Here is a 23,943-nt window from a genome sequence, read left to right as displayed (position 1 = left end):
GTGCTTTTGTTTTTTATGGCCGTACCCGCGGCATATGGAGGTTCCCAGGCTAGGGGTCCTATTGGAACTATAGCTGCCAGCCTACACTACAGCCAGAGCAACGCCAGATCCAAGCTGCATCTTTTACACCACAGCTCATGGAAACGCTGGATCCTTAACCCACTGAGCGAGGCCAGGGATCAAACCCACAACCTCATGGTTCCTAGGGATTCGTTTCTCCTGCGCCACGATGGGAACTCCCATTTTAAAATATTAAATTTATTTTTATTTTTTATTATTTTATTTTTTTTTCATTTAGTCTTTTCAACAGTCCTAGGAGGTGTGCACCACTTATTTATTTTTTGACCATGTCTACAGCAAGCCGAATTTCCCAGGCCAGGAGTCGAACCCATGCCACGGCCTGACAACACAGGATCCTTAACCCACTGAGCTATCAGGGAACTCCAGGTGGGCTATTTTTATCTCTGTTTTATGAGTGAGGAAAAGCCACGCTGCCTGGAGTCCCACAGCTAAAGTGCTACCTCGGCTCTGTCTGGGCTCCCAGCCTGTGTCCCAGCGGCCCAGCAGAGGAGTGAAGGGGTTTTCGTTGGCCAGCGCCTCTGCTTGGCCGCCGTGCGAACTGTGGGACCTGGGCTCTGTGCATCCCTTTCCTCACCCTGTAAAATGGAGGAGCTGCCAATAACCACTCACTTGGGTTCCTTCAGGAATTCATTGAGATGGAGAGACAAAAGGACAAAATTAATGCTCACCATACAGTAGCTATAATTATTTTGTGGTTGGTGCTGTTTTTCCTTCTTGGACTGTTTTTTTTTTTTTTTTTTTTTTGCCTTTTCTAGGGCCACTTTCGCGGCATATGGAGGTTCCCAGGCTAGGGGTCTAATTGGAGCTGTTGCCACCAGCCTACACGACAGCCACAGCAACGTGGGATCTGAGCCGCATCTGCGACCTACACGGCAATGCTGGATCCTTAACCCACTGAGCAAGGCCAGGGATCGAACTTGCAACCTCATGGTTCCTAGTTGGATTTGTTAACCACTGCACTACAACAGGAACTCCTCTTTCCTGGACTGTTAAAGAGCGGATTGGACTGCCTGGAGGATTCAGTCCAGGAGCCCAGCCAGGCGTAGGGAGACAGGAGACGTGGATGTGGTCCTGGCGACATGTGAGCCTCCACACTGTGAGGATGTGGGATCTGGCCTGACCTAGAAAACTGAGCTGCCATGCCCTCCCCTACTCCAGCTCCTCCTGCCAGTGCATCCTGCATTACACAATGCAAGCCCCTGCGGAACACAACTCCACTTTCCCAAATCCTTGCTGCTGTGGCTGGGGCTCTCTCCTCTTAGGCTTAGATAAGAAAGGCCATTTTGACTAGATTAGGAGGTAGGAGTTCCAAGGTTGGTCTTGGCAGAGCCTGCCAGCTGCCCACCTGGGATCCATCCTTCCTGTCATCCTTGAGAGCAGGACCCTGGTGTTCTTTGGGGCAGCCATAGACCCAGGGAAAAGACTACATGTCCCAGCTTCCCTTGCAGCAAAGGTGGCCACATGACTAAGATCTGGCCAATCAAATGTAAGTGGAAGTTGTAGAATGGCACTTCGGGTAAGATTCCTTAAAAAGAGCACCACCATAATTGGGCATGGGGCTATTTTTACCCTTTGTCCCTTTCTTTCTGCTTCCTGCATGGAATATGGATGAGGCAGCTGTGGCTCCAGCAGCCATCTTGGACTATGAGAGGATCAAGAGAATGGAAGCCACAAGCTAAGAATGATGGAGCAGAAAGACAGAATAAGCTGTGTCCCTAATGATGCTGAGGAGCCACCATCCCAGCTCTGAACAATCTGCTTATGGTCATCTTTTATGTGAGAGAGAAATAATCTTCTAGTCACGTAAGCTACTTTTAGACGTACCAGTTTCTCTTTTATATATTAGTGTCCTCTTTTTGCTGTTTGTGTTATTTCCAGTCTCTCTTATTAGCCACTGAAGAAAAATTCTGATCTATGTGACTCTTGTGTGAATTTGGAGGGGTGGGGGCAGCATGGACACTAGTTCCCATTTTGGGGCTGGATAGTATCATTTGGGTTAAGAGTATGGGCTCAAATCCATCCTCACTTCCCTAGCAGTGTCATTGCCAGAAGCTTCATATCAGAGAACGCTGATTTAGCTGATAGCTTTCAAACTCCATGGAGCTCTCTTGGTGCCGACTCAGGTGGGGCAGAGTCAGTGGACAGAACGTGTAGCTCTCTCCTTCCTTCATTGGCCAGAATTGATCACATGGCCACCTCTAGCTGCAAAGCTGTCTGGGAAAGTGAGTTCCTGTGGTTTTCAGCTTCTTTTATGGGAAGCAGTGCCCGCCATTGTGAGAGAGGAGAGGGGAGTGGCTGCTGGGGAACTATCCAAATTGTCTTACCTCAATATATATATTTATTGAGCACCTAACCTGGCACAGATCCTCTACTTCAATCAGAACAGTTTCTCTTTTACTTTATTTTTATTTTTTTATTTATTCTTTTGGTCTTTTTAGGGCTGCTCTGCAGCATATGGAGGTTCCCAGGCTAGAGGTCCAGTTGGAGCTGCAGCTGCTGGCCTACACCACAGCCAGAGCAATGCGGGATCCTTAACCCACTGAGCGAGGCCAGGGATCGAACCCGAGTCCTCATGGACTGAGCCACAATGGGAACTCCTCATTTACTTTATGTATTAGCCTTGTCTTGTTTGTCTATTTTATTTCATTGGTGTTTTCAAAGAACTACTTTAGGTCTTATTGACTAACTCTATCTTTGATTTTATTATTTCATCCATTTCTGTTTTTATCTTTCTTAATTTCTTCCCCCTGCCCCCTTTTTTTTGGCTTATTCCATGGACTTCTAGATTCTTGAGTGGCAACCTTATTTTGCTCATTTTCAAGCTTGTTTCTTTTTAGTACTCTCGATGTATTTCAGCATTGAAGACTATCATTCCCCCTCCACGTGTAGCTTTGGTCATATCCCACAGTTTCTATATATGATGTTTTCACTATCATTTGATTCTGATGGGTGTTTTGCATTTTAATGGTCTTTGTAATCTAAGCATTATGTAGATTTAAGGATTTTTTCCCCCCAAAATGTGTTGAAATTTGTTATGTAGGGGGGAGAGGGCTATAGCTTTTGAATTGATATCTACTTTTATTGCATTGCTCTCTTAAACAATATATTGACCTCCCATGTAAGCCTGTATTTGAAGAAAGGGCTCTGAGGCGAATAAAATGGTGTGGAATATTCTAGTCTACCCTAAGTCCACACTTTTTTACTGATGGACAAATTGAGAGTCTAGCGAATCCACAGTCAATGCAGGATTCAAAACTGGATTTTATAACCCTCATTCTGTGTATCTTTCACCTCTACCAACTCAACACAGCATCCCTAGAAAGGCTCTGTCTTGAAAGTATCTGGGAGATCTCTCTACAGGACCTTTCTGTCCCTGCCCAAATCTCTCTACCCTCAAGCCTAGAACCTGCTATCACTGCTTCGGACTATGACCAGGCCTCTCTGAAGTGGGCATCTTGGCTCGGTGGGGCCTGTGGCTCAGACCCTACTAATGAGAGGAGTCAGAAGACACATTCCCGTTGGTTCCCACTTCCCTGCTCTCCACCGCTCAGCTGCACCCCTGCCCCATTTGCATTCATTTCTGCGCAGGGGCTTTTTCTGTGTTTAGAGGAGGAGGGAGGTATTTTTAGGACCGTGCAGGTGATGTTTGAGAGGTATCTGGAATGGGAGGGACACTGGAGGACCCGAAAGGGCATCTTGGTTAAGTGGATGAGGACCAGAGGTGTGGAAATTTGGTCCTTCCTTGTCCTGTGCACAAGCAGCTTTGCATCAGGCCCTGGGTTAAGGAGGGAGGCTCAGCGCAGGAAAAGCTCACGTCTGTGGCTGCTTCGTGCCACGGCAGGGGCAGTCTTTGGCCGATTGGGAAGCAGCATCCTCAGATATAACCCGGGGAGATGTGGGAAGGACCTGAGGCCCTGATATCAAGTGGTGGGGGCTTGGAGCCTTGTGATCTGTCATCCCTGTGCAGGCATGCACCCAGCGCGACAATGATCTTGAGTGGGAAAAGAAGCAAGCGTGGCCACCAGGGCTGGTAGGGTTGGCAGTGGTGGAAGGAGAGGCTGACACATGCGTGTGTTAACCAGGATGTTTATAGCCTCTGTGGCTCTCTGACAGCTTAGTGAAGGAGTGGGGCCCCAGTGGCTCTAACTCTAGGGTGGAAGCAGGAGAAGAGTGCACCATGGCCCGGCATCCTTGCTGGAAGCGAGGGGTCCTCCACTCAGGGGGCGGAGATGAGGAGGGGGGCTCGAAGCGCTCATCTCTCTGGATGTCTCCAGGGTCACGGTGCTACTCCAGGGCTGTGGGGAAGGATGGGGCACAGGGGCAGAGGAGGCTGTCAGGGAAGTAGGGGGCCAGGTCCCCAGCGCCCCCGCGCCTCCTGCTCCCCTGCCCAGCCCTGGCCTCCCGGCGGCCCCTCCCACCCCATGCTCAGCCTGTGCCAGGTTCAGGTTCAGGAAGGTGGCGTTGGTCCTTGTGCGAGGAAGGGAGGTTGACTGCGAGAAGAGAGACAGGGTGAAAAGGAATTCTGAGGCCTCATCGGGGGTGGCCTACTGTCCTTGACCAGCATTCTCCCCCCAAGAGCGACCTGGAAAACTAGAGTCTGATGAGTGCATAGATGGAGGGTGCTGAGGGGTGTTGCGGGTACTGGATTTCCTGACTTGGGAAGCTTCAAGTCCGAGTCGGGGGTCACTGTCTTTGATTCAGGGATCTGGCTTCTGAGACTGCCTCGTCTGATGGGGGCGGCAAGACTCTAGATTGGGGAATGACCCAGTCCACAGTGTCTGACAGCTCTTGGTCCGAAGGATAAAACATGGCCCCGCCTCAGGGACTCGGCTTCTCAGACCTCTGGGGATGTTCAGTCTGATGGAGGAGACAAGGGCCCTGCCTCTGGGAGCTCCCAGGCTGATGGGGAGACATGGACCCTGCCTCTGGGGGCTCCCAGTCTGATGGAGGAGACAAGGGCCCTGCCTCTGGGAGCTCCCAGGCTGATGGGGAGACATGAGCCCTGCCTCTGGGGGCTCCCAGTCTGATGGAGGAGACAAGGGCCCTGCCTCTGGGAGCTCCCAGGCTGATGGGGAGACACAGGCCCTGCCTCTGGGAGCTCCCAGTCTGATGGAGGAGACATCATTCCTGACCACTGGGAGTTTCCACTGTGAAGAGGAAATACAATTCCCGTCACCTAGGAATCTCCATCCTGAAGGAGGAGACGGTCCCTATTTCAGTTTGAGAGAGACATTTGCGCTCTGAGGGTGAACATTCTGCTCTCACTGTTACTGAACCCAAAGCACGGACCATGATCCCCACTGTCTAGGAGGGAGGCAACCTCAGCCCCAACCCTCGCTCTGTGCCCCCATCTGATGGGAGAGGCACACGCCCACCGTTAGCCTGCTCCCCTGGTGTGGAGGTAGAGGCAACAGCTCCCGGGCTGTATGATCCACTCGTCTGCAGGAAAGAAGGATGCCTGCCCTTCACACTGCATCCCATACTTTGAAACCTTTCGTCTGCCGTGCCTCTTGGAGAAGAGAGAAAGCCTGGAAGCCCTGTTTAGCGCTTCCAGTCAGATGGAGGAAGCCTCTCTACCCCTGGTCTAGGTCGTCTGTTTGACAGAAGAGGCAAGAGCTCCATGGGGGGAGTCCCACGTCAGACGGAGGAGGCAAAGCCCTTTTGGGGACCCCTCCCCCTCCCGCACACTCACGGGCCACCTGCAGCTCCACTTCCAGCGTCTCAGTCTTGCCCTGCAGCGTGACGGTCTTGAGCGTGTAGCGGCCTGCGTCCGTGAGGTTCAGCTTCTGTACCAGCAGCGAGCAGTTGGGGAAGCCCACCTCCCGGCCTGTGTGCGCAGGGCCTGCGATCCAGTTCCCCGAAGGCAGCTGGCTAAGCAGTCGGTTGGGCTCCGCAGCAGGCCCCCGGTACCAGGCGTAGACCAGCAGGTCCTTGGGGTAGCCCTGTACGGTCAGCGTCACGTCCTGGCCCTCCATCGGCCTGGTTGGCACGGGCACAATTGTTACGGCGACAGCTGCCGCTGGGGAGAGAGTGAGGGGCGCTGGGTCAGCTGGGCCAGCGTGGGGCAGAGCATGCCCTGCCCACCCGCAGCCAGCTCCTCCGCGCCTCCCCAACTGGTTGGCCCTCCTCGTGCGGGATGCCAGGAGGGAGACAGAGGGAGGAGGTGATGTGCGTGGCAGTGGAGCTGGATTTGGAGTCCCGGAAGGGCCTGCCGGCTGCCGGGGAGCCCTGTCTTCCCCCCTCAGGTTGGGAGATGCAGCGGGTGGAGGCCGACTCTTCCCCCGTGAGACTAGGAATTTCCAGCCTCTGGGGGGATCTCTCCCATTAAACTGGAAGACCCTAGGGAATCAAGTCATGTCTCCTCCATCAGACGGCAAATTCTTAAAAGTGTAGGGGCTGTGTTTCCATCAAACTGGAAATTTTCAGAACATGGGGGCCACGTCTCCCCCATCAGATTGTTGGGAGCCGTGTCCTCCAGGTCATGTCTCTTCTGTCAGACCGAGAGACCGCAGAATGTAGGGGCTATAATTTCCCATCAGACTGAAAGATTCCAGAGGCGGGGAGGTCATGTCTCCTCCATCAGATTGGAAATTTTGGATTTTTTTTATTGGGCTGAGTCTTTCCGGTCAGGGTGGGGGACCCCAGAAATTGAATGGGGGCATCTACCCATCAGACTGGAAATTCCTAGAGAGTGGGGGGGGCCTGTACTCCCCCATCAGATTGGGAGTACTCCAAAGGTGGGAACTGTGTCTCCCCCATCAGACTAGGAATTCTTAAAAAAAAAAAAAAAAAAAAAAAGGCCATGTGTCCTCAAGGCCATGTCTCCCCATCAGACCCATCAGAATACAAAATGTGGACTGTGTCTCCTCCATCTGATCGGAAGCTCGCTGAGGGGGGCTGTCATGTCTCCTTCATCCCTGCTCCAATGGAGGGACTTGCCCTTTCTCTCTGACTGGCAGCTCCTTGAATTGGGAGCCCTGCTTCCCTGTTCTAAGAGCATCTCTCCAAGGGCAGAGGTCATGTCTCCTCCATCAGATCGAAGTCTCCCCCAGGTGGGGGAAGGGTAGTGTCTCCCTTTCCTCTGTCTCGCCCCTGCACCTGCCACAGGGTTGCTGACAATTCAGGAAGCCCTGGGGGGCGCTGCACCCACTCCCTGCACATACCTGCACACCTTGGACAACCCCCATCTTGACCTGCACAGACAGGGCTCTGGGCAGCGCCTGAGATCATCTGGTCCACCCCCTGTCTCTGGCCCAGGCCAGCTGCCAAGGCCGGGGTGGGATGGGGCAGGAGATACACTTACCTCTGGGGATGCCATTTCTGCTTGGGGTGAAAGGGTATCCACCCTTTGGATGAGACCCAGCCTGTCAGTAGGAGGGAGGGACTGTTCCCACTGTCCCCGGGGGGATGGTGGTCACTTGGGAAGGAACCAAGGGCAGAATGAATGAGGCCCTAGTGTTCAAAGCCACCATCCCAGGGGATGAGAAAACGTCCCTTGAGGATCCTGATGGCTCTGAGAACACCAGCTGTGTCTGCACTGCCCCTGCCACCAGGTTGTTTAAGGACAGAGGCAAGCCAGTGCCTCCCTCGCTGTGTTTTTCCATCAGCCAACAATTGGCTGTGATTTTCCGAGAGGCTCGTGCGCGTGTGCCTGGTATGCGCATGCGCACGCCCGTATCTGGGCCGGGTCACTGCAGGACTGCGTTGGCTGCGCCGAGGTTCAGCTGTCTGTGGGGGCAGGGAGTGGGTCCCGCGCGGAGCAGCTGTGACAGACTGAGATTAGAAGAGGGGCACCCGCACGAAGGGACAGCTGAATGTCTCCCCACGCTGCCGCTGCACAGCGTGGGACACGCCCCGTATCTCACTCTGCCATCCCTCAGGGACGAGAGCCTAGGGCGTCGTTTGCTTTCTGGGTGACAGAGCGTCAACCACCTCCTTCTGTCCCTTGGATGGGGGGGCGGTCCACCTGACAGGTCCCTTTGTCCCCCGAATGGGTGGAGAACCTCTCCCTTTGCAATCATCTCTTGGGCACACACACGGCAGCCCTCCTGGTGGGGGGAGCAGGCCGACTGGGGCTTCGCGGGGAGGGGGTGGAGGTCGGGCTGGGGGCGACTCACCGGAAAGTTTGACCACCACTGAGGCGGATCCAGAAAGCAGAGTCTTGGGGTTCTTAGCGATACACGTGTACGTGCCCTCCTGGGCCGCTGTCATGCTGCTGATGTTGAGGTGGTCCTGGCCGTTCCTTAAGGCCCGCCCGTTGAAGGCCCACACGTACTCGGGCTCCGGGCAAGACCGGGCCGCGCACCACAGCGTGAGTGACGTGTTGAAGTCGACTTTGATGGTGCAGCCCGTGCGGGTGGTGGAATCCTGGAGGATGGCCACGCGCTCTGGGCCAACTGTGAGAGCGGGAGGGAAGGAAAGGCGGCCGTGGAGGGAGAGGGCCGTGGGGGTGGGCGCCCCGCTTACTCCCCACCAAGCTGGGGCCCCTGGCGGGCGTGGGGGGGGGGTGTCTCTGGAGGGAACCAGAGCCCAGGCCTTTCCGAATCCCACATGGATCTCTAGCTTGCTCTAAGATCTGGACACTCACTTCCCCTCTCGGGGAATTTCAGTTTTCTCTTCTGCAAAAAGAGGGTGTTGGGCCAGACAACAGTGCAAGATATTTTTGAAATCTGTGGCTCCATGAAAAAAAAAAAAAAAAAAAAAAAGAAGTCTAAACGATTGGTTTCTGATAAGCCATTCTAAGAGTCTAGAATTCTAGGGCTCCAAAAGCAGGTATTTCTATATTCTAGGATTCTAAGTTTTCTAGAAATCTATGTTTCTAAGATTTTAGAATTAGATTCTGAGTCTAAGGATCTCTGCTTCTAGAGGTTCTAGGATTTCCAGAGTCTAGAATTCAGTGCTTCTTAAATCCAGAGGCTCCTGGTTGTAGGATTCTAGGTTCTAAGTTTGTCTATGTCCCCGACCCTCGGGTACCTCAGTGCTTGCTTTTCTCTGGATGCCACACTGCATATCTGCTGCCCCTGGGAATGACTCTGTGCCTTGGTTATGTTTTTGATTTTATTTCCCCTCCCGTTCTACCACTGACATCCCCCCTCCCTCTCAAAACCAACCAGTCCTGGAGGTATCGATTCAAAGGGAAAAATTATTCAATATCAAAGGTGGTCTTTCTGCTTTAGGAGATAGGTCAAGTGCATCTTCATCTTTTTTTTGGCCATGCCCATGGCATGTGGAAGTTCCTGGGCTGGAGCTCGAACCCATGCCACAGCAGGGTTCTTAACCCGCTGAGCCTCCAGGGAACTCCTGCGTCAAGTGCATTTTAAGGGGGATCCCTGGTTTCTAACCCCAGCTGGCCTACTGATTCACTGTGTACCCTTGGGTGCCCTCTCCTGGCCTCAGTTTCCCCATCTATGAGGTTGGGGCACTGGGTGTCTCTGGCAGGGCCGGGCCAGGGGGACTCACAGTACACGGTCAGGTTGATGGGCTTGCTGCGGCTGACACTGACCGGGTTCCAGACCTCACACTGGTAGGCTCCGGCCTCCTCCCTCCGGACACCGTGCCGGATCAGGACCCGGCCGTCGGGGGACAGGCCAAGGCGGACGGAGATGGGCAGGGCGTCACCGTTGAAGAACCAGCGGACCTCAGCAGGGCTGGGGCTGCTGCATGTCAGGTGCAGGGTGTCCCGGTGCTCCACCAGTGCTGTGCTATTGGCCATGATCACAGGCTGGGCCAGGATCTCTGTGGGGCAAAAGACAGAGGGGGAGGGGGCAGGGCACCCCCTGCTCCCAGAGTCTCCCTGTCCCCAGGCAAGGGGCATGGCTGGATCCCGGCAGTGCCTCTGAGCCCCCAGCCAGAGAAGAAAGGATGGCCTGGGAGGCAGGTCTAATCCTGGAGGCCATCTGGGAGGAGGTGAGCATTTTAATGTTATTTTAGGTCTTTTTAAAAATGGTTTTAATATTTTTTAGAGTTTTGTTTGTTTGTTTGTTTGTTTTTTTAAAGAAAGATTGAGAAGGAGATGGGAAGTTCCAGCTGGGGTAGAGGGGGCTCCAGGGGGTGTCTCACCATAGACCTGCAAGTGTCCGTAGCCCACCTCCGTCTGAAATTGCCTGTTGAGAGTCTGCAGGATGTAGGTGCCCGAGTGCCGGGGCAGGACGCCCTGGATGTCCAGGCCGCCGTCAGGGCGCACAGCCTCCCGCCCCGTATGGGCCGGGCCGGGGGTCTCGTCGCCTGTGCTTACGATGTAGCTGGCCACCAGGTAAGACAGGCTGAGCGTGGGCCCCGCGTACCAGTTGTAGGCAAGCAGCTCCCCCGAAAGCCCCTGGACGGCCAGGGTGATGTTGTCCCCCTCGGCTGGCCGGGTGGGCTCGGGGGTGATGGTGATCTCGGCCCCCGTGCTCAGGAAGGCAGCTGAGGAAGAGGAGCCAGAGGCTGGGATGAGGCGGGGGCTTGATGGCTCAGGAGGAGACTCGGGCTCCTGGCGCCTGTGTTCCTGCTCTGCAGTAAGTGCTCAGTCACGGTTAGCGGGTCTCAGCCCCGGGGCAGGGGGCTGTGTTCTGAGGATTGAATCCGAGGTGTTGCACTAAGGCTGTAGCCCGAGGCCTTGCGCAGAGCCAGCTCGCAGCTCACGCTGAGCCTTTGGGACCTCAGATGTGACCCAAGGGTTTTCCCCTCTGCTGTGAGAGTCACCAGGCCCACGCTTACCAGATCAGGCTGCCTCATCCAGCCCCTGCCTCCCCCCATTCCCTCCGGGTCCAGGGCTCTTCCTCTGCCTCCCCAGGCCCCATCACAGCAGAAAGTCAGGACGTGATTAATCCACCCCACCCCTCTGTTCTTAACCCAACAGATAAGCCCCAAACCCGATGAGCTGGTCGGGGCTGCCTGGGTTTGAATCGTGTGCAGTTGCCTGGACTAGGGCGCCGTGGCAGTTCTCACGTAAGAAGTACTTACATGCCTGGCCTGGTTTCTGGTACTTTCCATGCTGATAGAGCATGGCTGAGAGGGAGGGCCCTGCGTCTAGGGCTCAGCCCTGCCGCGTCCCGGCTGTGTGACCCCAGCCAGTGACTTCACCTCTCTGAGCCTCAGATTTCTGGTCTATGAAGTGGGGGTCATGGGTGGGCCTCCTTAGGGTGCTTGTGAGTACACAGAAAGCATCTAGAACAGCTCCAGGGGCCAAGCAAGTGCTGGTAAATGCTGCTCATAATGACCTTCCAGTGAGCCTGGGCATTAGGCCCATTTCATAGACGAGGAAACTGAGGCTGAGATGAGGAAGGCAACTGCCCAAACCATATCCTGGGGGGGAGGGGTGGGCAGAACTCAACTCTAGTTAAGGCTTCCATAGCTCGGTGAGGGTCTGCCTCACGACTGTAGGCATGAGCGCAGCCCCCTCGCCCCAGCTCACCCCCCAGGGTTAAAGTCCTCCAAGCCCACCCCGAAAACCTCTCTGGGTGATGGTCCCCAGCCCACCCCATGCTGGTGACTCTGGAGGGGGCCAACTCTGAGCCGTCCGGCCACGAGCACGCTGGATTTCTGACTCACACCTTCCCTCCCTTGGCGGGGCTCCCCTCCCTTGCCCGAGGCCAGGGGGGCTGAGGCTCTGGGGGGGCCGTTCTCGCTCACCACTGAGGAGAAGCCAGCTGTACCCGGTCAGCACCATCTTTCACCCCAAACCCGGTTCTTGGAGACAGCGGCGTTGGCGGCCCAGGGCTCCGGAGCCCTTCCTGGTTGGGGTCTGGCTCCAACTGGCGCCGGACCTGGGAGGGTTTGGTGGTTTGGAGCCGGGGGAGATCACCTGAATTTGGAGGGATCGAGTCACCAAGGATCTGGGGCCCCGTTTGGGTACCAGAACGGGTGTGGCGGGCATGGGCCAGGGGCCACGACCTGGCCAGGCCTCCTGGGGCACTGCCTAACCTCCTTTCTGCCGAGGGCCCGGGTTTGGTACCAGGAGAAGAACCAGGTCACCAGGGAGGGGGGAGGAGGGGCAGGGGAAGATTTTAGGGCACTTCTTACCCAGGGCCCAGGCCCTGGTGTCCCTGCCGAGCTGGGGGTCACCAAAGGATTAAACCCCCGCAGCAGTGACTACCGTTGTCCCAGCCTCCATGCCAGGGACGACCTTCAGGTGTCATCTCAGTGGATGCCCTGTGCTGTGAGCGCTGTCAGAATCCCCACTGGCAGCTGGGGAAACTGAGGTACCGCATTAGGGCTCTGACTTGCCCAAGTTCCTGCAGGGAGGACCCCTGCCGGTTTCCAAAACCACACTGGGAGGGAGGGAGGCTGGGTGGATGCATACTTTCCCCGGGGCTCTGCTTCTTCCTTCCTTCCTTCCTTCCTTCCTTCCTTCTTTCTTTTTGTCTTTTTAGGGCTGCACCTGTGGGATATGGAGGTTCCCAGGCTAGGGGTTGAATCAGAGCTACAGCTGCTGCCTATGCCACAGCCACAGCAATGTGGGAGCCAAGTCGCATCTGCAACCTACACCACAGCTCATGGCAACGCCAGATTCTTAACCCACTGAGCAGGCTAGGGATTGAACCCACGTCCTCATGGATCCTAGTTGGGTTCGTTACTGCTGAGCCACCACAGGAACTCCCCCTGGGTCTCTGCTTCTTGTCAGCCTCCTACGTGTTGCTGAGCAATCCACATTCTCTCCCTTCTCCTCACGAGGTCTTGTCCTTTCTGTCTGTCAAATAGGCATAGGCACAGACTTTGGGGCCAGGGCGAGTCCAGTTTTGACCTTGACTCTGGACTTAGCAGAAATGGGGCCGGGGACAGCCCCACTTCCTGAGCCTCCACTGACTGCCCTAAAAGACAGGGATGGTGCAGCCCCTACTCAGGATTGTTGAGAGCAGTTAGCACGTTAGATACTTAACCAGCGTCTGCCAGAGTCGGGTCCCAAACACGAGGTGCAATTGGTGTTACTGGACTCAGTGGACGTAGCTCTGTGTCTCTGTTGCCCTGGGCTAGTTATGGAGTCTGCCAGGCCTTAGTTTCCTTTCTTTTCTTTTTTAAATTTAATTAGCTTATTTTATTTTATTTTTATTAATGAGGCTGTACCTGTGGCATATGGAGGTTCCCAGGCTAGGGGTCCAATCAGAGCTGCAGCTGCCAGCCTACACCACAGCCACAGCAACACCAGATCTGAGCCGCATCTGCAACCTACGCCACAGCTCACCTACACCACAGCTCATGGCAACGCTGGATCCTTAACCACTGAGTGAGGCCAGGGATCGAACCCTCAATCTCATGGTTCCTAGTCAGGTTCATTATCGCTGAGCCATAACAGGAACTCCAATTTATTTATTTATTTTACCTTTTTTTTTTTAAGTTTTATCGTAGTGTAGTTAATTTACACGGCTGTGATCATTTCTGCTGTACAACAGAGTGACCCAGTCATACATATACTCACATCCATTCTCTCTCAGATTCTTTTCTTTTCTTTTTTTTTGTTTGTCATTTTGCCTTTTCTAGGGCTGCTCCCACGGCATATGGAGGTTCCCAGGCTAGGGGTCGAATCGGAGCTGTAGCTGCTCTGGCCTACGTCAGAGCCACAGCAACGCGGGATCCGAGCCACGTCTGCGGCCTACACCACAGCTCATGGCAATGCCGGATCGTTAACCCACTGAGCAAAGGCAGGGATCGAACCCGCAACCTCATGGTTCCTAGTCGGATTCGTTAACCACTGCGCCACGATGGGAACTCCTCTCTCAGATTCTTTTCCCACGTCGATTATCACAGAACACTGGGGAGCGTTCTCTGTGCCGGTCAGCCTGTTGGGCCTCAGTTTCCTGAGCTGTAAAATGGGAGTGGTGATGGTATGCACTGCGTGGGCCGTTGTAAGGATTAAATGAGTGAATTCTGGCGACGTACTTACACTGCCGCCTGGCATGGAGCAAAGGCTTAAGAAATCACTCATGAATTTACTCTACAAATATTTGATGAGCATCAGTTGTCTGCCAGGCACTGTTCTAGGGGCTGGTAAATAAAATCCCTGTTCTCGTGGGGCTGATAAACAAATAAAACATAAAGTCTGTTCCATGTTGGGTGGAGGTTAAGTGCTGGGGGGCAAGATAAAGCCAGGAAGCGGGTGCGCGGTTTGGGAACTGAGGGCAGAGGCCAGGGTCTCCGGGAAGGTAATGCCGGGCAGAGGCCACGCTGCCTCCAAGGGAAGAGCATTCCTGACAAATGTGTTGTTATCGCTCTCTTGATGGCTTCAGCGTCCTGGTGCCTCCGAGGCCCCACCATCCTGCTTCTGGGCAGGGGCTGTACCTGTGGTTCCTCTGTCCTGGTTTGCCCCTGGGGCGCCGCCAGGCACCACGTCCTGAGCTGCCCTGGTGGGGCGGGGCTGTGACTTGGGCGAGAGGGGTGGGTGCGGCCAGGTGAGTTGTGGGTGACCTGGCGCTTTCTGCTTCCCCCACCTCTCCTGTGACCTCACCTCACCCTTCTCTGTCCCGGCCCAGCCCTCTCCCCTGAGCCCCGGGCCCTCGTCCCCGTGGCATCCAGGATGCCTACCCTCAGATGGCCCTGGCATGTCTGTCGCTCACCCCGTCCCAAACTGACCTGGGCATCTTCCCCCAGACCTGCTCCCCCGCCCCTTCCCCATCATCCTCTTATCAGGGATGGCGCCACCATCCATCTGTCACTGGGACAGAGAGACGGGGCCTTGTTCCTGACGGCCAATCTCCCCTCCCCCTGCATTCCACACTCCTTCATCCCTGCCTCTTAAATATCTCTTCCGTGTGCACTTTTGTCTCGCTCCCTGTGGCCCCTGCCCTGGTCCAGGCACCCCCCCACCCCCCCCCATCCCTTGTCTGGTTTTCCCTCCCCAATCCCCTCCTGGCCTCTAGCCCTGGTTTGGCCCCATCTTGGTGCTTAGAACCTGCTATGGCTGCCCAGCGCCCTGGGGAGAAAGCCCAGCTCCTCACTGCAGCCCACCAGGCCCTGCATGGCCTGGCCCTGCCCACCTGACCGGTCTCATAGAGCACCCTTTCCTTCTGGAAACTCTCTGCTCCAGTTTTGCTGCCTCATCTTGCTCTCTCCTCCTAGCACATCCCTGCTTCCTCTCCTCTGTTTCATTGCTTAGCCAATAACTCCTCCTCCAGGAAGCCGTCCTGGACTTTGGTGTGCCCTGAATCCCCAGTCCCAGCCCTGACCACCCTGGGTCCTCACTCTCCGAGGGGGAGGGGACCCTGTTTCTTCAAATGGACCATGAGTCATGGGAGGGCGGGACCAGGGCTGTCATGGTCACCACCATGTCCCCAGCACTGCCCAGCACAGGATCGGGTACAAAGCAGAGGCTCAGAGAGTGTTTGTGGAACCGGACACCGGGTGTGGATGACACAGAGACAGGAATCTCCAGGGAGGCCAGGGTTTCAGGTGACTTGCCTTCTGGCTGAGGAGAAAGAGGAGGCTCCGAGTCTTGGAGGCAGGTCCCGGCTTTTGTCCCACCTCCGCCATGGCTCCCTACCACCCGCAGCATCACACCCACCTTTCTCTGCTGTCTTTGCCCTTCCCTATCTGCTCCCAGCCCCTACCTTCCCAGCCCCTGTGCTGGTGCTTCCCCAGACATGAGCCTGAATTTTTTTTGTCTTTTTGCCTTTGCTGGAGCCACTCCCGTGGCATATGGAGCTTCCCAGGCTAGGGGTCTAATCAGAGCTATAGCTGCTGGCCTACGCCAGAGCCACAGAAACGCGGGATCCGAGCCGCATCTGTGACCTACACCACAGCTCACAGCAACACCGGATCCTTAACCCACTGAGCAAGGCCAGGGATAGAACCTGCAACCTCATGGTTCCTGGTCGGATTCGTTAACCACTAAGCCACGACGGGAGCTCCATGAGCCTGAATTTTTGACCCAGTTGAGGGCTGCAGTTTCCTTTGCATCTACTATGTGCTAGGCGCAGAGCCAGGCAGAAAGTAAACCTGATGACCCTGGGCAGGGGCCTTTGCCTGTCTAGGAAGTGGGTGGTGGCCGCTCAGGACACTAACCTCCCTGGGATTCCTCCAAGGGAGAGGGACAGCAGGTGCACGGAGGGCTCGGTGCTAAGCACAGGGTATGTGGGCGCCATTGTTCACCTTTCGCCAACCTTCTAGTGAGCATCTACCACGTGCCAGGCACTGTTCTAGGTGCTGGGTTACAGGCACACATTGGACGGACCGAAATCCTTGCCTCACAGAGCTGACCTTTTTTGGGGGGAGATAGTTGACAAACATGAACAGGTATAAGATATCAGGTGGAGATAATGCTAGAGAAAGAAAGAAAGGAGGGGAGGGGATGGACGTATGTGGGGCACTGGTTTCTGTAGGGCAGAGAGAAGGTGTTTTAGGAGGTGACAATGAAGTAGAGACTCAGTGAGGGAGCTGTGCTGAATCTGGGGGAAAAGCATTCCAGGCAGAGGGAACAGCATGGGCAAAGGCCCTGAGGCAGGAGTGTTTTGGGGAGTGTGGAGTGTGGCTGGAGCAGAGCGTGCAAGGGCAGAGAGGGAAAAGGGGTGGATCCTGCAGGCCTGTGGGCCACAGGGGGACTTTGGCTTTTATTCTGAGATGGGAGCCCTGGGAGCGTTGTGAGCAGAGGAGGGATGGGAGCTGACTTAGGTGGTACTAAGATCTGCTGGCTGTGTGTGGGGAACAGACTCGGGGAGGTGAGGGCAGGTGCTGGGAGGCAGTGAGGTGACTGCAGCAGTGTAATGTGATAGCCGCTTCCATTAGCTTGTTGGCCTTCAGATGAGCTGTCAGTGAAAAGTACACACCAAAGTGGTGATCATTTTGTGATGTGCAGAAGTGCTGAATCACTGGGCTGTGCACCTGGAACTAACAATGTTGCAGGTCCAGCCCCTCCAACCAAAAGAAGAGAAAGGACATGTCATCCGAGTACCCTAAGCAGTTCTGCAGTGAACACTCTTTTACATTGTTGTATTGATGCAAACATGAATTACTGATTACTTAAATGTATGATAAAATTTGGGGGAGAGGATGAGGAAGGAGAGGTGGAGGTATTAAATCTTCATCTTTTATAACACCTATAAATTTATTTTTATTTATTCATTTATTTAGCTGTGCCTGTGGCATGTGGAAGTTCCTGGGCCAGGGACGGAACTCGTGCCACAGCAGTGACCATGCTGGATCCTAACCCACTGAGCCTCCAGGGAACTCCTATATATATATATATATATATATCTTTTTTTTTTTTTTTTTTGGTCTTTTTGCCTTTTCTGGGGCTGCTCCCGCGGCATATGGAGGTTCCCAGGCTAGGGGTCTAATCGGACTGTAGCCACTGGCCTACACCACAGCCACGGCAACGCCGGATCCTTAACCCACTGAGCAAGGCCAGGGATCAAACCTGCAACCTCATGGTTCCTCATCGGATTCGTTAACTACTGCATCACAACGGAACTCCTCCTATACATTTAAAAATCATTTTTTCCTTGTCTTTCTATTGTATCTATAGGAGATGATAGATTCAACTATCCCGCTGTGATACTCATTTCACAATGCATGTACATTAAACCATCATACTGTACACCTTAAACTTACGACAGTGATGTATGTCAATGATTACTTTTCTTTCTTTTTACTTTTTTCTTTTTTTGATAGGCAAGAAATAGATTTCTTTCTTTCTTTCTTTATGTCTTTTTTTTAGAGCCGCACCCAAAGCATATGGAGGTTCCCAAGCTAGGGGTTCGAATTGGAGCTGTAGCCTATGCCACAGCCACTGCAACGCCAGATCTGAGCCGCATCTGCGACCTACACCACAGCTCATGGCAACGCTGGATCCTTAACTCACTGAGTAAGGCCAGGGATCGAACCCGTGTCTTCATGGACACTAGTCAGATTCATTTCCGCTGAGCCACGATGGGAATACCAAGAAATGGGTTTATTAAGATAGGATGCCTGTGAGAGATGCAGGTAGGCAACAAGGCTCTGCCTGTCAATAATTTCTTAAGAAAACTGAAACAAAAGAATCTGAAGGTGAATAGAAAAAACACACACGCCAAATACTGAAGAGTTACTGCAGACACATGCACACACACGGAATGCAAAATAGACCGCTTTTTATATTGAGTCCAGATTGTTTTTTTTTTTTTTTGGCTTTTGTCTTTTGTTGTTGTTGTTGTTGCTATTTCTTGGGCCGCTCCCGCAGCATATGGAGGTTCCCAGGCTAGGGGTTGAATCGGAGCTGTAGCCACCGGCCTACGCCAGAGCCACAGCAACGCAGGATCCGAGCCGCGTCTGCAACCTACACCACAGCCCACGGCAACGCCGGATCGTTAACCCACTGAGCAAGGGCAGGGACCGAACCTCATGGTTCCTAGTCGGATTCGTTAACCACTGCGCCACGACGGAACTCCTGAGTCCAGATTGAAATGATAACATTTTGCCCATGCTAGATAGAATAAATTCAGTTCACCTGTTTTACTTTTCTCTGTGTGATACTAGAACATTTAAAAATGTATATGTGGGAGTGCCTGCTGTGGCACAACAGGACTGGTGGCGTCTCTGCAGTGCCAGGACACGGGCTTGATCCCTAGCTGGGCATGGTGGGTTAAAGGCTCCAGCATTGCCACAGCTGCGGCTTAGGTAGCAACTGTGGCTTGGATCTGATCCCTGGCCCAGGAACTCCATATGCTGCTTTGCAGCCAAAAAAGGGAGAAAAAAAAAGAATACTAAAGATTGAAAAAAAAAAAAGCATACATGGCTCACATCATATCTATAGGTTGGCCCTGGACCAGGGAGAAGGTGCAGGTGGCAGGACTCAATGCTGCAGCAAAAAAGAAAAAAAAAGAATAAAAGATGAAAAAAAAAAGCATACATGGCTCATCATATCTATAGGTTGGCCTGGACCAGGGAGGGTAGAAGTGCTCAGATCATTGATATATTTTATTAACGATACATTATTCATTTTGACCTTATTGGCTTTACCGGTTGCCTCAGCCAGCATCATCTGCCCTCCCCGCAGACCCATTTTGCCGACAAAGAAACTGAGGCTCAGGACCACAGCCTCAGGAGATTGGAGTGGGTAGGTCTTTATCTTCTTGGCACCACCAGCCAGCTGGGGACAAGGTTCTCTGACCTTGTTTTGCCAGCTCTCTTCCCCAACCCCGGCCCTCTTATCTCACCAGCTGCGTCATTAGTTCCCTGGGGAGGCAGAGGCCACCTGCGGCCTCCTCTTTCAGGCTCCTCGCTGAGACCCCGCCCACTACCCTCTTCATATTTGTTGGATGGATCCTGTGACCTGGGTGCTGCTTGCTTAGCTTGGCTGAAACAGGTTTCTGGACCCCCCTCTCCTCCCCGCTTATCACTCCGGGGCAAGGCTGAGGGTGCTATAATATTTGCTCAGGGATCTGACGCCAGGTGTGGCTTCCTGTTCCAGCCAGGCAAGGTCTGGGCTTGGTCCTGGGGAGGCTGGACTCGGAGAAAGGGCCCTATGTCCCCTTAGTTTCTCACCCTCAAAAGAAGCCCCAGGCTCCCACGTAGGAGGGGACGGCAGATTGGAGGGGTGAGCCTCGGACTTCGCACAGGCTGTTCCCTTTGCCTGGATAGTCCGACCTTTCCCTCACCCCATCCTCCTCATGCCTCATTCACCTGGGTTTTTCCAAGTCATTCAGTCATTTAACAAATATTTACTGAATGCTGACTATCTGCCGGGCTGTGTTGGGGATACAGGCAACATCCCTTTCCTTGCGGAACTAAATCCTATTGGAGGGAGATGAGCAATAATCAAAAAACTGATAGCATATTGTGTTGGGTGGTGATAAGCGCTATAAAAATATGAAATAGGGCAAGAGGACAGGGAGTGGCAGGGGTTGCTCTTTTGGTAGGGAGGTCAGGGAGGGCCTTTCCTAGGTGACATTTGAGCTGAGATCTGAAGGAGTCAACAGAGGGCGACTGTGACTAACTATGTGGGGAAAGAGTGTTTTGGGGTTGAAGTCTCAGCAAGTGCAAAGGCCCTGAGGCAGGATGGTCTCAGATGAGTGTGAGGATGGCGGCAAGGAGGTTGGTGTGGCTAGAGCTGAGGGAGGGGGACAGTGGGACAAGCCGGTTATAGAAGGAGCAGGGGAGGGGTTCCCTGGTGGCTCAGCAGCTTAAGGATCTGGCATTGTCACTGCTGTGGCATGGGTTCGATCCCTGGCCCGGGAACTTCTGTGTGCCTTGGGTATGGCCACAACAAAATTTTTTTTTTGGTCTTTTTTTAGGGCCACACCCACGGCATATGGAGGTTCCCAGGCTAGGGATCGATTTGGAACTGTGGCTGCCGGCCTACACCACAGCCACAGCAATGTCAGATCCAAGCTGAGTCTGGGACCTACACTGCAGCTCATAGCCATGCTGGATCCTTAACCCACTGAGTGAGGCCAGGGATCGAACCTTCATCCTCATGGATGCTAGTCAGATTCGTTTCCACAGAGCCACGAAGGGAACACCTGTGTGGAAATTTTTAAAAAATGGTTCAATATCTTGAAATGTTTGCCTCTCCAGTGGAACCGTTTCCTCACACGAATCTTCCATGGAGCCCCAGGCCTCCAGCAGATAAAAATACCTCTGTCTCTACTCAACCCCCTCCCCCGGGGATGGGAACAAGCCTGCACCCCCATCAAAGGTGTGGGGGGTGGTGAGGGAGCTTTTACAGCTCTCAAGGGCAGGCTACTCGCATCATCGGGACCCCCCCCCCGCCGCCCCCCGCCCCGGCGGACTGTTTTAGAGTGCAATGCCCTTTTGCATACAAAGGGGTTGAATTTGGGAGAAAAGGGTTTTCCCCATGAATCATAATCCGTCTTGGTCAAGCCCAGCCCGCTTCCTTCCCCGCGCAGCCACTTCCTCATTTGTAGAACGAGGAGCCACAGCCCTGAGAATCTAGAGGTGCCCCAGGGCCTCATGGGAAGGGGGTGTGGGGTGGGCAGCGACCCCTAGTGGGCAGAGCTTGGGTGGCGAGAACCAAGGAGCCCCACGGTCCCCGTCCCAGCCATGGACAATGGTCTCTTCCTAATTGGACCAAACCCTGAACCTAGTGCCTGAAATTCCCCCCTCAGCCACACTTCACACCTCCTTTGGATTAAGCGCCGCCCTGTCTGTGGTGTCCTCTGCTTAGACACACAGACCCTGAGACGTTAGTGGGTGAGTGAGTTACATCCCAGTCCTTCCTCCTTTTGGACTGAAATATGCAGAGGATAAAGCTTGCATGTTAGAAAGACGTTGGTTCCATTCCCAGTTTGACCCTTTACAGCCTGTGTGGCCTAAACCTTCTTAGCCTCCGTTTCCACATCAGTAAAATAGGGGTTGGATTTCCACTGTGGCTCAGCGGGTTAAGGATCAGACGTTGTCACTGCTGTGGCTCTGGTTCCAGCTGTGGTGTAGGTTCGAGCCCTGGCCTGGTAACTTCCACATGCTGAGGGTGTGGCCAAAAAAAAAAAAAAAAAAAGGCGGGGGGTAATCATAGGACGTACCTCACAAAAATGTCTTGAGGATAAAATAAGTAAAGCCCCTGAGAGTAGGGGCTGGTCTGGTTTATCTTCATGTCTCTGGTGCCCAGCTGAGTCATTTAGCAGAGCTTGGTGTAAAATAGTTGCTCAATAAACGTTTGTCAAGGAATGAATGGAGATGCTGGGCATAGGAAGGGAAGGATGTAGATAATGAGAATCCGTGTGTGTTCACGTATTCCACTCGCATTCCTGGAGCCCCTGCCCCAGGCCTGCTCCAGACAGGCAGAGCTATAACCCACTGGGTGACTGAGGCAGCCCTGGCTGTGCCTTACAGGGGCTCATGGTCCAGCAGGGAACTAAACCCACCTCCAGACAGTGATGACCCAGAGTGGGCAGGGTCAGGGTGGATATGGATATGAACTCAGAGAGGGGACCTGACCTAGCTTGGGAGGCAGAGAAGACTTCCTGCAGGATGAGGTGTCTGAGCTGAGACTGGAAATGAGCAGGGGCAGGGCAGGTAGTGTGGAGGGTTGTGGCTGCAGACATACTTCGGGCAGAGGGAAGAGACTCTGCAAAATTCTGCAAGAAGTTCAGTCTCTGGGATCATAGACCACAGGATAGGAGTGAAGGGAAGGGATCTGAGAGGTAAGGCTGAGAGGCTCATAGGAGCCAGGCTTCACAGGTAGTTAGTTGAAGGCCGTGGTGAGGAGACAGTTTTAGGGACACTGGGGAGCCGTGGATGGTTCTGAGCAGGGAAGGGCAGTGTGCTTTGGGCTTTAGAAACACCCCTTAGGTCGTCATGTGTGGGGAGCATGGGGGAGGACAGGAGACCAGGTAAGAGGCTGGGGAGGTGAGGGGAGAAACAGCAGCCTGGCTCAGGGCTGGGCTGTAGAGAGGAGGGAAGGCCCAGCTCAGGAGACAAGGGGTCAGGATCTGGTGCCTGCCCCATTAATATCAAGAGAGGGAGGCGCCCATGTTTCGGGACGTGGGCAGCCGTGCTCTCTGGGCACCCGGAAGGCTAAAAGAAGGGACAGAGGCTGCTGGCTGGTGGATGTGGGGGCACCACGCAGCGGTCGCTTGTCCGTGGGTCTGCGTGGCCCTCTGCTGCCCCCTACTGGCTCCACATTGACTCGCACCCTGTCTGCAAGTCTGACAACCAGGAATCCCAACCCCAATCCCAACCCCAGTCCCAACGAGGGACAAAGGAGGAGATTTCTTGGGCTGGGTGACCACGCTGCATGATGCACTTACCTTCACTGTCCTCAATCCCACACTCCTGACCCAGGTCTCCAGCTGTCTTCTCCTGCTAACACACTGAACTGAACTCAAGCCTGTCCTCCCAGACCTTCCCTTTTCTTTCTGTCTTTCTGTCTTGCTCCCTCTTTCTTTCAACAGTTGTTGAGATATCATTCACATACCATACAATTCACCCATTTATAGTGCACAGCTCAACATTTTATTATGTTCGTAGGATTGTGCAACCATCATGATCACCAATGTTAGAACATTCCCATCACCCCCAAAAGAAAGCCTGTCCCTGTTAGCAGTCATCACTACCCACACCATCTCCCTCTCAGCCCCTGGCAAACACTGATCTGCTTTCTGTCTTTTTGAATTTGCCTATTCTGGGACATTTCATATGAGTGGAATCATATAATGTGTAGTCTTTTGTGTCTGGCTTCTTTCACTAAGCCTCATGTTCACAAGGTTCATCCATGCTGTAGCTGGATCAGATTTCATTCCTTTCTGTGGTTGAATACTATTTCGTGGTGTGGGTAGATCATTCATCTGCTGAAGGACATTTGGGTTGTCTTCACTTTTTGGCTATTATAGATAATGCTTCTATGAACATTTGTGAACTAGTTTTTGGGTGGACTGTGTCTTCATTTCTCGCAAATCTGGCACTTTGGCAGCTTGAATGGCACCACTGCCCCCACCCTCCATCGGCAAACCAGGCTCCTGGGGGCATCCCTCACTTCATGACTCCAGCTTCCTCAGCACCTGCTTCATTCTCCCCCATAGCATCATTTTCCCTCAGGATCTCACATTTGATGCTGTTCATTGTCAGCTCACTGAGGGCAGGGATCTCTGTGTGCTTTGTTCACAGATGTATTCAGAGCCTGGAACAGTTGCACACAGCAGGTGATCAATAAATGTTTATTGAATCGATGAATGAACAAAGGATTGATAATGCCCTTCTTCCTCATCCCCCACATCCAATCCAGGACAGTATTCTATCAATGTTTCATTCTAAATATCTTTGGGCTCTGAGCACTTCTCCCCCAACCACCTGTACTAACCCAGCATTTGTGAATGAATGAATGAATCATTGAATGAATAGATGGGGGAGGGCAGGCCCACCTGGGAATCTCTCTTGGGAAAGCACAGTGGTTGGGAGTGTGGGCTCTGGTGTGAATCTTGATGGGGTATTGACTGGGCTGTTGACACATATTTTGGT

The 23,943-nt window shown here is 53.7% G+C and overlaps 1 protein-coding gene across 1 annotated transcript; it reads right to left on the bottom strand.

Annotated features, from left to right (window-relative positions):
• On the bottom strand, positions 4,152 to 15,525 carry CEACAM16 (carcinoembryonic antigen related cell adhesion molecule 16). Its single transcript, XM_021097551.1, has 9 exons — positions 15,454 to 15,525; positions 11,718 to 11,828; positions 11,026 to 11,056; positions 10,141 to 10,584; positions 9,541 to 9,816; positions 8,199 to 8,477; positions 5,774 to 6,100; positions 4,500 to 4,571; positions 4,152 to 4,376 (listed from the first exon to the last, which is right to left on the bottom strand). The coding sequence occupies exons 1-8, from the start codon at positions 15,523 to 15,525 to the stop codon at positions 4,507 to 4,509; spliced, it is 1,605 nt and encodes a 534-aa protein (XP_020953210.1). The 3' UTR covers positions 4,152 to 4,376; positions 4,500 to 4,506.

The sequence above is a fragment of the Sus scrofa genome, chromosome 6 (genome assembly GCF_000003025.6).
Source record: "Sus scrofa isolate TJ Tabasco breed Duroc chromosome 6, Sscrofa11.1, whole genome shotgun sequence".
NCBI classification, from domain to species: Eukaryota; Metazoa; Chordata; class Mammalia; order Artiodactyla; family Suidae; genus Sus; species Sus scrofa.
This window is presented reverse-complemented; position numbering and strand designations above follow the sequence as displayed.